Source organism: Polyodon spathula, chromosome 2, assembly GCF_017654505.1.
Source record: "Polyodon spathula isolate WHYD16114869_AA chromosome 2, ASM1765450v1, whole genome shotgun sequence".
NCBI classification, from domain to species: domain Eukaryota; kingdom Metazoa; phylum Chordata; class Actinopteri; order Acipenseriformes; family Polyodontidae; genus Polyodon; species Polyodon spathula.
This window is the reverse complement of record NC_054535.1, coordinates 75,463,926-75,477,614: the sequence shown is the minus strand read 5'-3', so window position 1 is coordinate 75,477,614 and position 13,689 is coordinate 75,463,926. Positions and strand designations below refer to the sequence as shown.

General features: G+C 40.9%; 1 protein-coding gene across 1 annotated transcript in view; it reads right to left on the bottom strand.

Annotated features, from left to right (window-relative positions):
• LOC121300733 (A disintegrin and metalloproteinase with thrombospondin motifs 6) overlaps positions 1–13,689 on the bottom strand; it is an 82,219-nt gene that overhangs the window by 8,535 nt on the left and 59,995 nt on the right. Inside the window, exons 16-20 of the mRNA XM_041229502.1 lie at positions 7,892–8,015; positions 7,241–7,321; positions 5,139–5,302; positions 2,401–2,539; positions 45–174 (exon numbers count right to left, since the gene is read on the bottom strand). Coding sequence (XP_041085436.1) covers positions 45–174; positions 2,401–2,539; positions 5,139–5,302; positions 7,241–7,321; positions 7,892–8,015 — 638 coding nt within the window. The remainder of the gene's footprint in view (positions 1–44; positions 175–2,400; positions 2,540–5,138; positions 5,303–7,240; positions 7,322–7,891; positions 8,016–13,689) is intronic.

The following is a 13,689-nucleotide window of genomic DNA, read 5'->3' as shown; positions in this document are numbered from 1 at the left end:
ATACACACACACAAACACACACCCACACACAACAGAAGACTTACTCAGGTGGACATGGCTCAGTGTTACAGGCACGTTGGTTCTCTGGTGGTTTGCTCTCTGGGTCACAGTAACTATTCTGCACAATGGAGTTATCATCAAGCCTTTTACACACTACCTCTTGTTTCTGGGAACCTATATTAAAAGAACACACAGATTATGAAGCAATGGTACTTTCCCTGAAATTTAACCAAAGTTATTTTTCACATCAGAGGAAATAAGCTGTATATCATGATTACTAATGCAAATGTACTGAAATGTAACCTGAAAACTGTATGGGCACTTGTCTTCTAGCCTAGACTTTACTGTATTGGCAGTCAATGACGTTACAAGACAAACCGATAGACTAGTGTGTGAGCTCAGATGCTTTTAGAAAGGGCAGCCGTGAGGTTACTCCCTGGTGAAGAAGACCAAGAGAATGAAGTCTGAGGCATGTGGTAGGTTTGCCTCCAAGCCAGGTAAATCCTGCTTGGTTAAAAACAACATACGTGAATGTTTGCCATATGGTCCCATAGTATCTGTGGGTGGGCATCTCAAACAGCAAGACCCCTGAATCATTGCTCAAGAACCGCTATAGGCTGATACATTCCTTAAATCTCTGAATAACAACGAATACAGGTCAGTTTTTGTCCATGACGGCATTTATATATCTTTAAAAAAAAAAAAAACATAACTTTAACACTTTAACATAATAAACTGTCTGTCTTGTACCACTGACTAAGACATTTTAGTTGTAATCACATTTAAAAGAAAACACCCTGCATCAGTCCGTATTAAAACATTTTGGAATCCATAGTTTACAAAGCAGATTGTGAAACTGCAGCACAGGATATACAATGTTTATGTCTAACACATTTAAATGTTATTTTCTGCGTGAACAGAGATAACTTAATCTTAACAAGACTATTTATTACTTTTAACCCTAGCTGTGCCCTGGGCTGATCTTATCAGTTTAATTTCCTGTCTGATGTTACTTTGGTCAACTTAACTGGTCAGGTTTGTTATTTGAGTTTTGGCTCAATAATCTTTCAGAGGAAGGCTTGGATTTCGAAAGGAAACAGCTATGGAACACTTCAGCACTGAAATTGTGTGAATTATTGTCTGAATAAAATGTTATGATTTAGTTTGAATTACTGAAGCTCGAATAATGTTTGACTGAGTTTATGTTACTTCAAGTGTAAAATGTAATAAACCTAAATGAATACAACAATAGTACTGTACAGCAGTTCCATATTTATGAAGAAATTACCAAAACCAGCTTCATTTAAATGAGCCTTATAAAGGTGTTGATTATAAAAACACACAGCATTATAAAAATAAAGGTGTCCGCACTGTCTTCAGTGCAATTCTATTAAATTTCTCAGCCTTATAAAGCTTGAAGCAGTCAAATTAAAATTGCAATACAGCACAGATACTAGACTCATAAAAGTTATGATCAATTATTCTTAACAAGAGAAGAGCAACGCAGAGTTAAAGTAGGTTTCTCCCACATGTGTAGTTTTTAATTAAATGTCTGTAAAATACCCACAAGATACATCCACACAACTTTTTATGAAAAGCAATGTTTTTTGTAAGGTTTAGTGACCATAATCCAAGTGCTGTTCTCCAAAAATTGAGTTTGCAAATACTTTACATGCTTTTAAATGACCAGCTATAAGATCTGCAAGGAACAGACTTTGTTCTTTTATAAGATGCCTTAATTTGCAGGCAAACAAAAATGGTTTAGTCATTTTTGTGACCGACCACATGAAACTGCTGTCCCAGAGTTAAAATATTTAATTACATAGGAGCTAAACTGCAGGATATCTTCCATCTGTAAAACAGTTGTACTGGCTAACCAAAAAAAAAAAAAGAAAAAACTTTGGGAGCTCGCGCAGACAAATTACATGATAACCACGACACAAATTTCAAATATGGAAAATATGCACTCTGATTATCTAAGCAGTGCAGAGACCAACTAATAATAATAAAAAAAATAATAGTAATCGGTTATTTCACCCCTACGTGTTTTACAAAAAAAATCCTGCTACTGAATAATCTTCACCACTGAGCAATTAGCTGTATTTTCTTTTAGAATCTGGAGGGAACTCTTCCAAAGGTGGCTCAGGCAGAAAGTACTGTGTGAGATGAAAGGCCATTGGATGCAATCTCTTAAACATCAACGACATTAAATAAAATCTTGCCTTTGAAAAAATTTGAAATATAATACCTTACAACTCAACAGAACCTTACTTACACCTTTCTTAATATTCATTTTGTTCAGATAAAATTTGTTAATACCAGCATTGAACTATAAAGAACAATAAACAGTCCATACTGTAGTCATAAAACATAAAGATTATGGTAAAGGTGATTTATTACCTCCTGCACACGTGGCTGAACACTCTGACCAAGGCAGGTGATACCATGCAAAACCAACTTCATTGTCCCCACTGCCAATGCGAGTAATTGGAACGTTAAACTTGTACTTGATGCCCAGATTCTGTTCCTGAAGGAGAACCTAAAATGAAAACAACAATAACAAAAAAAAAAGGATTCTTGAAACCTGACGCAAACCCAGACAGTGTGACCTAATCCTAAGCAGAAGGCTGTGCGCCTGCCACTTTGCTGCCTTTAATTTTAGTTGGCGGTTAGCGGTCATCCTTTATGTGGGTAGTTCATTTAAAAACTGTCTGCCTGGTCTATTCCTGTTCTGTTCTGAGGTCTAATGTTTTGAGGTTTAGAGAATTACGGCCCTATTCATAAATGTACTTGCTGACTGCCATAATAAAATGAATTTTGTTTAAAACTATCAAAAGCTATCCGTATTGCTATTTATAAAATGATCAGAGTAAATGAAGCACTTTATGAATGCGTATACAGTCGTTCAAGAAAGAAAATCTGCCTCTTTTTGATAACATCATCAGTTTTAATGCTCCTTGGGTAGCGTCCATAGCTGTTGCAAAAAGAAAAACGGAATCCACCAACAGTACTACCGAAACCTGAGTCTGCAGCTACCAGTCACGGGCAGTTTGCAAAACGTGATACCAATGCCCCTAACACGTCTGCCAAAAAAAAAGATTATGCCAGAGAATATGTTCATGTGTGAGTATATATTTATATTAAACATTTTCCTTCATTTTTTTTCTTACAAAATAGGCTGTGTTAATCATGGGTATGTCAAACTGTATTACAGAGCAAGCGTAGTAATAAAATGTCTTTAAAAAAAAATAGTCTGCCGAGGCTGTCGTTAGTTGTGGAAAGTGTTCAATAATGCCTACTTATCGACAGCATTTTTCTGTCGTTCACTCTTACGAATAACAGGTTGATGCTCAGGACCGATGAAAACTTTATGCTAATGAGGTGATCATTAAGCTTTATTTCAATTAGCTTAAAACATGCCTTCATAGATGAAAATCATGGGGCTTAACAAAGTATCTCAATGATCTCAAGCAAATGCCATTAAATAGGTGGCTATGGACGAAATCCAATCACGTACTCCTGTTTTCTGATTTTGACAGGTGTTAACCCTTTATGAATAGAGCCCCTAGAGTCTAAATGTTTTCTCAAGGCCATATTTCTAACATATTCACCTAACCTCTGGCCAGACAGGCAGGTCACCCTACAGTACTATTTCAACAGTAGCAGGCTTATCAACTGCATCGTTTGAGAGGTGAGAATTGATCAGTCACAAGTAATCCCAGGGCTGCTCAGTCAGCCTCTAGGAGTCATTGTGTGGACATGCAAGGCTCAATCAGCAGTGAAATAGGGCAGGGGTGCCCAAGGACAACTCTCAAGGGCAACTGTTGTTCAGGCTTTCTATATATGATCTAAACTCTTGTGACAGAGAAGGAATGATTCTTGGTGATAGATCTCCCTCCTGACCTGCGAGGTCGCTGTGTAACGGGAACAGAGTACCCTGAACTGGATGGCCCGACAATTCATTCCCAGGGTTTGGTGGAAGTCGGTCATCTAGAAAGGGGGGTGGAGCTACGGTACACTAAATCATTGACCCAGAAGGATAACGATGTGGCATCCACGGATTGGAGGATACTCGTTAACCATATGGTTTGTGGTTGACGGTATACAAAGGGGAAGTAGTGATGTGATCTGTTCCTTGTGATGTTTACGCTAACCACAGAAAGGACCTGTATTTGTCATTACAACCGTGAGTGTTTTGTTTGTTTTGTCTGTCTGTCTAAAACGTTGTTTGTTTGTTAGACTAGACGGCTAACAAGATCCGAAGCTGTCGCCCACGGCCAGCACGAAACCCGGACAACCCTGCATATTGTAGCACAAATAAACTGTACTTCACCTTGAGCACTACAGCACACACTTTGGACTGGTGACCGTGTTTGTGTCTTGTGTGTAATGTACAGGACTGTTTGTTATTATTTACAGGACTGCAATCCATAATTATCCACTGCAAAATACACATTGCTGTGTATTGGCAGCCCTCCTATTGTTTACTGTTTGGTCATCAGACCTATTGGATGCAAATAAAAACAAACCATTTCACACGTACTTTGTTGTCTGCCTTTTCTTATTGGATTACTGCACCTGCACTTCACCTGCTCTACTAATTATACCGCTTTGCCACAACCCTTTACTTCACTTCAGCTGTACTTTGTAAAATGTATATTTAGAACCTGGTTGAAACTAAAACATGCACTGAAATTACCTGATCTTTTCCAGTTCTGGTGAAGGGGACTTTGCAAACAAATTAAAATAATGAAAGTTTAAAAAGGGGTACCTAGTGCTACACAATTTCTTTATCTTATACGCAGCTAAAGATTTTGGAAAATGTTGTTTGTATTGCTGATTGTTTGCAATTCTACTGTTTTATTTTCCCCGCTTGCATTTATTATTATTACTTTCTTACTGAATGTTTTGTTTTCCCTTTCACATACTACATGGAATCCAGTCGATCCTTTACAGGTTTGCAACATTTGTATCTGTACCTCATTCAGCACAAATGTATTCAATATTTGCCAAGCCACAGCTAACATTTGCGACAGAAGTTTGATTAACTAGTGACAGAGCACTGCAAGAACAATACATTAATGTAATTCAGAATAAAGCTGATGAACACACCAAAGGCCACTGAGATGTAACGTTACCATAACAACAAGGATTTCTGTGGTTCCACCCAGAGCTTCCAAAGACTCAGGCTCATCAGCAGGCCTCTTGTAATGAAAGGCTGTTCCAGCCACATCGAATTTACGAGGCCAGTCAATAGTCCAGGCACCGTTGATGTAATAGTTATCGTCTTCAGATTTTAAGGCTGTAAAAAATAGATTACAAAATACCACTACATTTTTGGCAAATGTAATGCAATGATAGAAACTAGGCAATATATGCTGAGGTGAGGTAATTTTGCTAATTCATCATTATCATTTCTACACTGAGAAGACCAACAAAACAGTTGATGATTTCACAAAATCTCTCAAAACATTATCCAGGTGAAAGTATTACATAATCAACTGATAGGAGATTAGAGAACATTCAATTCTAGTAGTCAAAACAAGTTTTGGTTACCAACCACAATATTTTTTTAAATAGACTCTGTTTTCATAATGATTCATGCTCTGCGAACACTTCTCAGTAGAGGTTATCATGCAGGGATGGATATCATCTGATACATAAACAAACACACATTTAAAATGAACAGCCTGGTAGTCATGAATTCTCAATTTTAATTTTCAGTCATTTGTAACATTTTCTTTTTCATGGGAAACAGCTGGGCTGGGATTCTTTGCAAACATAATACACTTGTTTCATAACACTGATGTCCAGTATTTAGTATGCTGCATTTTGAATGTTTGAACAAGCATACCTACACTATTAGGAATACCATGAGGAATGTATATTGGTCTTGAACTTCAATTAGGGCTACTTATTACATTGCAAATTATAAAAATTAATATATAAAACTAGATTTACCACTAGTCATGGATGGCCATACCTACAGCAGAATTGGGTAGTCCAGGCTTAGTGTTAGTGTTAATCTGCGTCTGGGAAATCAGCCATTCAAGTTTTGTTGTTGACACAGATATAGGCATTTCATTTAGTACTTTATTAGTAGCCTCTTATCAATAATGTATCTTGTGAGTAAAGCCACAACCAACTCAGGGCTCTTTTCTCTCAGTGGTAATGTCTCTCACTCAACGTTTATTTTTCATTAACCACTTAGTACCCTAATGTATCCTCTGTTTATGTTACTACTGTGTACAGAGAAACTGCTTAAACACTATAAACTGATAAGCAACTCTGTAAACATAAGGGGCGTCACTGCATTAATTCAGCTTGTACTTACAAAAAACATACGACTGCCATACTGCTCTTTGTAAATGTTGGGTGTGCTTTGAGGAAATGCTGTAGTGCCATTGAACTACTGAAAACGTTTTTCAGTGCATTTTCATACACCTGCTTAGGTTCAGTACCCTCTGATCAATATAAATGTTGTTCTCAACTTTGAAACACCTCTGAAGGAACAGCAACATGGTAGCAAAGCTCTCTCCTCCTTTATGAGGGACAGAATTTCTCAGGAAATATTGAACTCCTCTGCAGGGTGTTTCAGCTTCGCAGGATGACACAAGTGTTATAACTGTGCATCAAAGAAAACATGGGAAACTCAAATGGGAGCAGACCAAAATGTACCCATAGGACAGGGCTACTCTACTGTGTACTTCCAAAGACTCTTCAAAACAAAGATCTTTAGGGGAGAGCTGAAAATGGTACTGAAGCAATTCAATTATATGAAAATTGACTTCTGATATATTTTACAAACGTTTCTGTTTTTTCAGAATGCTAAATTCCAGATGGTTTCATACATTCTAGGAACATTCAGAACTCAACCGAACACTCCAAAAACATTCTGAAGATGTTTATATAGAGACAGGGTACAGTGAGGAATGTTATGAACCACCACTTATGATTGAGGAATGACCAAACAACTTCCACGAGACATGCAAGGTCAGCCCTCTCCGAACAGTTCAATCCTCAAGAGTTGAATACACAGGTTATTTTTCAAAATTCAAATTTCAATTTTTATAAAAAAAACTCTTGCTCACACACTTTGATTGAGGAATGGAATTTAACCCAGGAGTCTACACCCACTGAAACAAACATATCAAGTTATCTATAACCTTGGACATTACATTAACTGGTGTATGTGTGTCAAATTAAAAAACCTTCATATTACCCATTATTCTGAACTTACCAATGTAGTTTTTCGACACGGCCAGTTCTTTAATTTCAATGTGCACTGAGCCTCTCGGAATCTGAATAACCTCCATGTAACCTAAAAGACAAACAGGAACATTTCAGTGGAAAATTTACATCAGGCTGAACTCCAGATTCAGGACAACAAGAAGCTTGTCCTTTAAAGACCCCAGTTGAGTTTGACCCTTTCTCCACAATCGAAAAAATCTGATCCACCCCTTTAGAAAACTACACTGAACTGGTAACCATTTCTCCTGGGATGTTATGGATCTGTCAAAGGAACATTCCCTTAAAAGGAATGTCCATACATTTGAAATGCAGCTTTACACAGACTAGGGGTATGAGGTAACCACATAAGAGTTTTAACACTTTTGTAAACAGTGTCATTAATTCACATTCACCGTCTTATACTATTTCTTTTGACTACAAGTTTCTTTATATAAACATATGCAATTCAGCACTAAAACCAAAGAAAAATGAAGACCTGAAGTGCTTGGCACACACTGCAAACTGGCATATAATATGAACTGTTTAGCCAAAAAGTGTTGGAAGTTTAGTTGCCTTTGGCAAGATAAGAGGATATCATCTGAAAAGCAATTAAAAACTTGTCCCAGTTGGCAACAAAAGCTACACTGACAGCACTGCATACCTCCTCTGGGAAGAGAGTCATTAAAGAGGCCTTCGATTGCTTCGCAAGTGCTGCCGTCGCCCCCACAAATGCGACACCGGTCCTCCTTCGCATCCGAGCCCAGGATGTTATCACAGCCCACGTGCTGAGAAAAGGAGAACAGTGAGTAACGATCATCATAAAGCAAAACATGGTTTAAAACAGATGGGGGTTTAGCCCTGCCCTTGTTTATATCACCCTGCACCTAGTGCTGTGGGAGGTGTACTCAGAATCTGTACTTATCCCAGGTCTATGACCAAACATTTAAACTGAATTAGACCTGCAGGTTTAAATACTTTTCTTCCAGGTTTACTTTTATCCTGCCGTCTTTTAAAATATAAAGCAAATGTTGCAGCTGACTCCTTGTTCTTCTTTACACTGAAGATAGTTCTTAATGACTTTCGCTGTATGTTTGGGGTTGTTGTCATGCTGCAGAATAAATTTGGGGCCAATCAGATGCCTCCCTGATGGTATTGCATGATGGATAAGTATCTGCCTGTACTTCTCAGCATTGAGGAGACCATTAATTCTGACCAAATCCCTAACTCCATTTGCAAAAATGCAGCCCCAAACTTGCAAGGAACCTCCACCATGCTTCACTGTTGCCTGAAGACACTCATTCGTGTACCGCTCTCCAGCCCTTCGGCGAACAAACTGCCTTCTGTTACAGCCAAATATTTCAAATGTTGACTCATCAGTCCAGAGCACCTGCTGCCATTTTTCTGCACCCCAGTTCCTGTGTTTTCGTGCATAGTTGAGTCACTTGGCCTTGTTTCCACGTAGGAGGTATGGCTTTTTGGCCGCAAGTCTTCCATGAAGGCCACTTCTGACCAGATTTCTCCGGACAGTAGATGGGTGTACCAGGGTCCCACTGTTTTATGCCAAGTCTGAGCTGATGGCATTGCTGGACATCTTCCGATTGCGAAGGGAAGTAAGCATGATGTGTCTTTCATCTGTTGCAGTAAGTTTCCTTGGCTGACCACTGCATCTACGGTCCTCAACGTTGCCTGTTTCTTTGTTCTTCTTCAAAAGAGCTTGGACAGCACATCTGGAAACCCCTGTCTGCCTTGAAATTTCTGCCTGGGAGAGACCTTGCTGATGCAGTATAACTACCTTGTGTCTTGTTGCTGTGCTCAGTCTTGCCATGGTGTAAGACTTTTGACAGTAAACTGTCTTCAACAACCTCATCTTGTTGGCTGAGTTTGGCTGTTCCTCATACAGTTTTATTCCTCCTACACAACTGTTTCTGTTTCAGTTAATGATTGTGTTTCAATACATATTGAATTGATGATCATTAGCACCTGTCTGGTATAATTGTTTAATCATACACCTGACTATATGCCTACAAAATCCCTGACTGTGCAAGTGTACCTAGAAGAATTGATGCTGTTTTGAAGGCAAAGGGTGGTCACACTAAATATTGATTTGATGTAGGATTTTCTTCTGTTCAATCACTTTGCATTTAGTTAATTGATAAATATAATCTATTAACATGTCTATTTTTTAAAGCATTCTTACTTTACAGCATTTTTTCACACCTGCCTAAAACTTTTGCACAGTACTGTACATCCTCAGGTTTGGGCATTATCATAAGGTAATGTATTGACATAATTAGGCCTGTTTAAACATGGCCATCAGCTGATAACAGCTGACAGATAATAGGACTAACCCATAATGCCTGTGGAGAGAGGGTAGATTGTATGGAAGCTGTTATAAAACATATCAGTGTGGAAATGTAGAAAAACAAAAGTTAATCTAATATTATCGAACATATTTCCTGTCCTATTTCTGCTTGGGTGGATGTATTGAATGTAGTATTACCTTAGAATAATTGCTGTTATCACACCACTGATTACAGCACAGGATATTCGGGCCTCTATCTGTTTATGTTAGCAACACCTTGGTTAAATGTTTGCTGCATCTTGAGTCACCTCAAAAATAAAAGGCTGGCCATAATTCCTACATGGGCGTAGAGAGATTTCCAATCGTAAGCACAGCCTTTGGCCTTCATATGATTACATACTGTATCTATTTTTGGTACTGAGAGCAAAGGTATATCAGGAAACTGCCAATTACAGTTCATTTACTGCCAATTACCTCCCCTTCCCCCTCCCCCCTTAAGAAAGTCATGTAAAACAAAAGTGTACCCTCTTTTAAGAAATACCAGCTGCGTGCTATTGCACAACAGCAAAGAGCAGTCGTGAGCCGCTTTTTCAGACAGCTTGATAGGAGTCATCTGGATATATGGAATTTCAGTATGATTCTTAGGTTGCTTGGCAACAGCTAAAAAAGTGTGGGAGGGGTGAGCACATACTGTGCAGTGAGCTGCAGCAATTTTATGGCCTTGCCAAAAACATCTTTAAACAACCCCTTTAAAGTGATTATGCAGTTTGAAAAATAAATAAATAAATGAACATCTTATAACAGCACATGTCCCCACAAATCTTCAACATGATGACTGATGTCTTACATTGCGGATGTCCTATTAGTTTACAGATAGAATGTGTACATTTTAATCTATGTGCCAAAGAACACTTAAACAGTTTGTACCACTGAAACAATATCATTTTTTACATTTTAAAAAGTTTTAAAGTGAAAAATCTTTTATTCCAAAAAAAGGGCCTCAAACCTGAAATAAACAATCTAAGCACTTCAGCTTAAACTGGAAAGACCCTAAATGTGTTTTGTATGTTAAAGTAACCCTGCAACCCAATATCAACTTATTATGGATCGGCTAGCATGGAAGAGCCACCAAATCAATATTGTCCAGAAGCACCCCCAGAAATCTTTCGGACGGTACCCACAACTGAACCACACCAACATCCTTTCTCATGCCGATAACGACTTCAGCTTCAGCCAATCGGAGTGCTGCATTTGTGTTCTTTCTTGAATTTCACAGCACCTAAACTGTCACATTAGAAAACTGCAATCAAATTGCATCACTGTTTCCCTTTCTAAAAATGAATAAACACAGCGTGCTGCACAGTCAGAACAGCAGCTAGTGACAGACAAATAGCCCACAACAACAATAAAAGCTACAAATAAACCTATTTGAAATACAGACTTAAACTAGGTTAAAATCTAGCTCACAAATTCAATCAAGATTCAATTGCAACAGGCTTCTTATTGCACACTTTGGAGTACTTTTTTTGTTATAATTAGTTGTAGCAATTTACAATAATTTGAAGAAGTAGCACATATGACCATTTTCCTTCCCTTGTTTATGCTTTTGTTTTACCACTAAATTTTCTTTAGTTTTTGTGAAGTCCGTTTGGTTACCGTAGTAAATTGAAATGTCATATTTGTGTCGCGTTACATACGCTTCTTTGCTTCCCAGTATACTGTAATGTTGTTGAGTTGCTGTACTTTTGCTGTACATTTTCTTCCAGTTAACCTTTTAATAAATTTGTATCACTCAACTTCTTTTTCCCTGTGGCAGCATTTTCCTGATTTTCAACGGATATGTTTCTGTTTTCATCAGTAACATTTTGAAATCTGGTTGTCATTTTCATTAAACTGACAGTTTATGTGCTGTGGTGAAGTCATAAACCTTAATAAACCTTAAAATCTTGCAGCTGTACATAATAAGACAGTCAACTTCGGGAGTTCTAATTTAATCTATAGGGCTGTGTCATCAAGACGACTGTAGTGGGTGACGTCAGACCAGAAACAGGAACCAGGAAATAAACAACAGAGAGATGGAGTTGGGAGGAGCTGAGCAATTGGTTTCGCTCAGCATTTAATAATGAACAGACAGAAAATAAAAGGTTGTAAAGACAAATAAAACACAGGACATGGCTGGTGAGCTGATATTTGAACTATTACTTTGATTATTACCTCTGTCTCCAATCCCGTTCTCCACTCACCGGCCACACAACCCTGAGTGAGTGCAAACATGCTGCTTTTATTCAGCTGTACCGAGACTCGATTGCTAATCAATCATTCAATTGGAGTCTCAGTACAACTGCACGTGAATTAATAAAGTGCAATTCCCCGTGCTCGCATATTATTACATTTTACCTGCATGTGAAGTGCTGTGCAATCCTCTTGCCTAAATACAAATATACATTTTAAACAAACTTGTGTTCCACAGACCCATTTATATCCCGTGTACCAATGACTATACACCAACATTAACACACAACATGCAACATATAACACTGAAATACACACAGGGGCGGGCAACATTGCCACTACTGGCCATGCTGTCTGCAGACGTGCTGACAGTGGGGCTAGTCTCTCCTCCCACTGTACTACTGGCAGCGGAAATGCTGCCAATGGCAAGGCTGTCAGCAGGCGTAACTGTCAGCTGTCAGCCGGGGCAACTCCAGCAGCGGAAAGGCTGCTGAGGAAGGTGGTCTCCTGACCTCTCCCCCCTTCTACATAGCCGGCAGCTCCCTCTGGTGGGGCTCCGGCCACACTGATCCCTGCAGCCAAGCAGAGCTGACGGCGACCCCAGGCGAAGCAGAGCGGGCAGCCCCAGGCAATGCGGAGCAACAGGCAGCCCCAGGCGATGTGAAGCAGCTGGCAACCCCAGGCGATGCGGAGTGGCTGGCAACCCCAGGAGATGCTGAGCAATAGGGAACCCCAGGAGATGCGGAGCAACAGGGAACCCCAGGCAATGTGGAGCAACAGGCAACCCCAGGCGATGTGGAGCAACAGGAAACCCCAGGCGATGCGGAGCAACAGGCATCCTTGAGCGAAGCGAGGCAGGCATCCATGGTCGAAGCAAGTCGGGCATCCTTGGGCGAAGCGAGGCAGGCATCCTTGGGCGAAGCGAGGCAGGCATCTCCGAGCGATGATGTGAAGCCATCCTTGGGCGGTGTCGAGCAGGCATCCCCCCAGTGATGATGTGCGGGGAGTCAGGACAAGCTGGGGTATGGATTTTGGCCCTCTTCTCGGCCACTGCGGCCAGGCGGTTCTTCCCCATACTTCCCTCAGCAGCCTACGCAAGGGCTGCTGAGGACCGCCAGCATCTAGTCCTGGTCCTTCTGGTAAAGGGAGAGGCAGCTCCTGCTCCTCTCCCCCTGATGGTGATGGAGGCAGAGGCAGCTCTAGCTCCTCTCCTCGTGATGGTGGGGGAAGTGATATCAGCCGGCATTCACCCTCTGCTGGTGGAAAGGGACCCAGCAGGAATTCACCCTCTGCTGATGGAAGTGGCAGAGGCAGAGGCAGCTCCTGCTGCTATGCTCCTGGCGGTGGAGGTGGCGGAGACAGAGGCTGCTCCTGCTGCTCTGCTCCTGGCGGTGAAGGTGACGGAGACAGAGGCAGCTCCTGCTGCTCTACTCCTGCCGGTGGAGGTGGCGGAGGAAGAGGCAGAGGCAGCTCCTGCTGTTCTGCTCCTGGCAGTGGAGGAGGCAGAGGCATCTCCTGCTGCTCTGCTCCTGCCAGTGGAGGTGGCAGAGGCAGAGGCAGCTTGTAGCCTCCTGGCGACGGAGGTGGGAGTGGCGTGTAGTCTCCTGGCAACGGAGGTGGAAGCAGCGTGTAGTCTACCCTTGTTTCAGGGGAATGGTACTGCTCTCTCTCACTTGCGGGGGGACTGGTGCAGCTCTCCCTCTCTTGCAGGGGACTGGTGCGGCTCTCCCTCTCGCTCTCAGGGTGAAACCAGCAGGCATTCTTCCCCTGCTCATGGAGGTGGAAACAGCAGGCATTTTTTCTCTGCTGGTGGAGATTGAAAAAGTTGTCCCTCAGGCTTTAGATTCCTGCAGTCACCCCAGCTGGGCGCTGAACGCTCACGTCCCCCCGTCTGGGCGCTGGATGCTCACAGTTCCCCCGTCTGG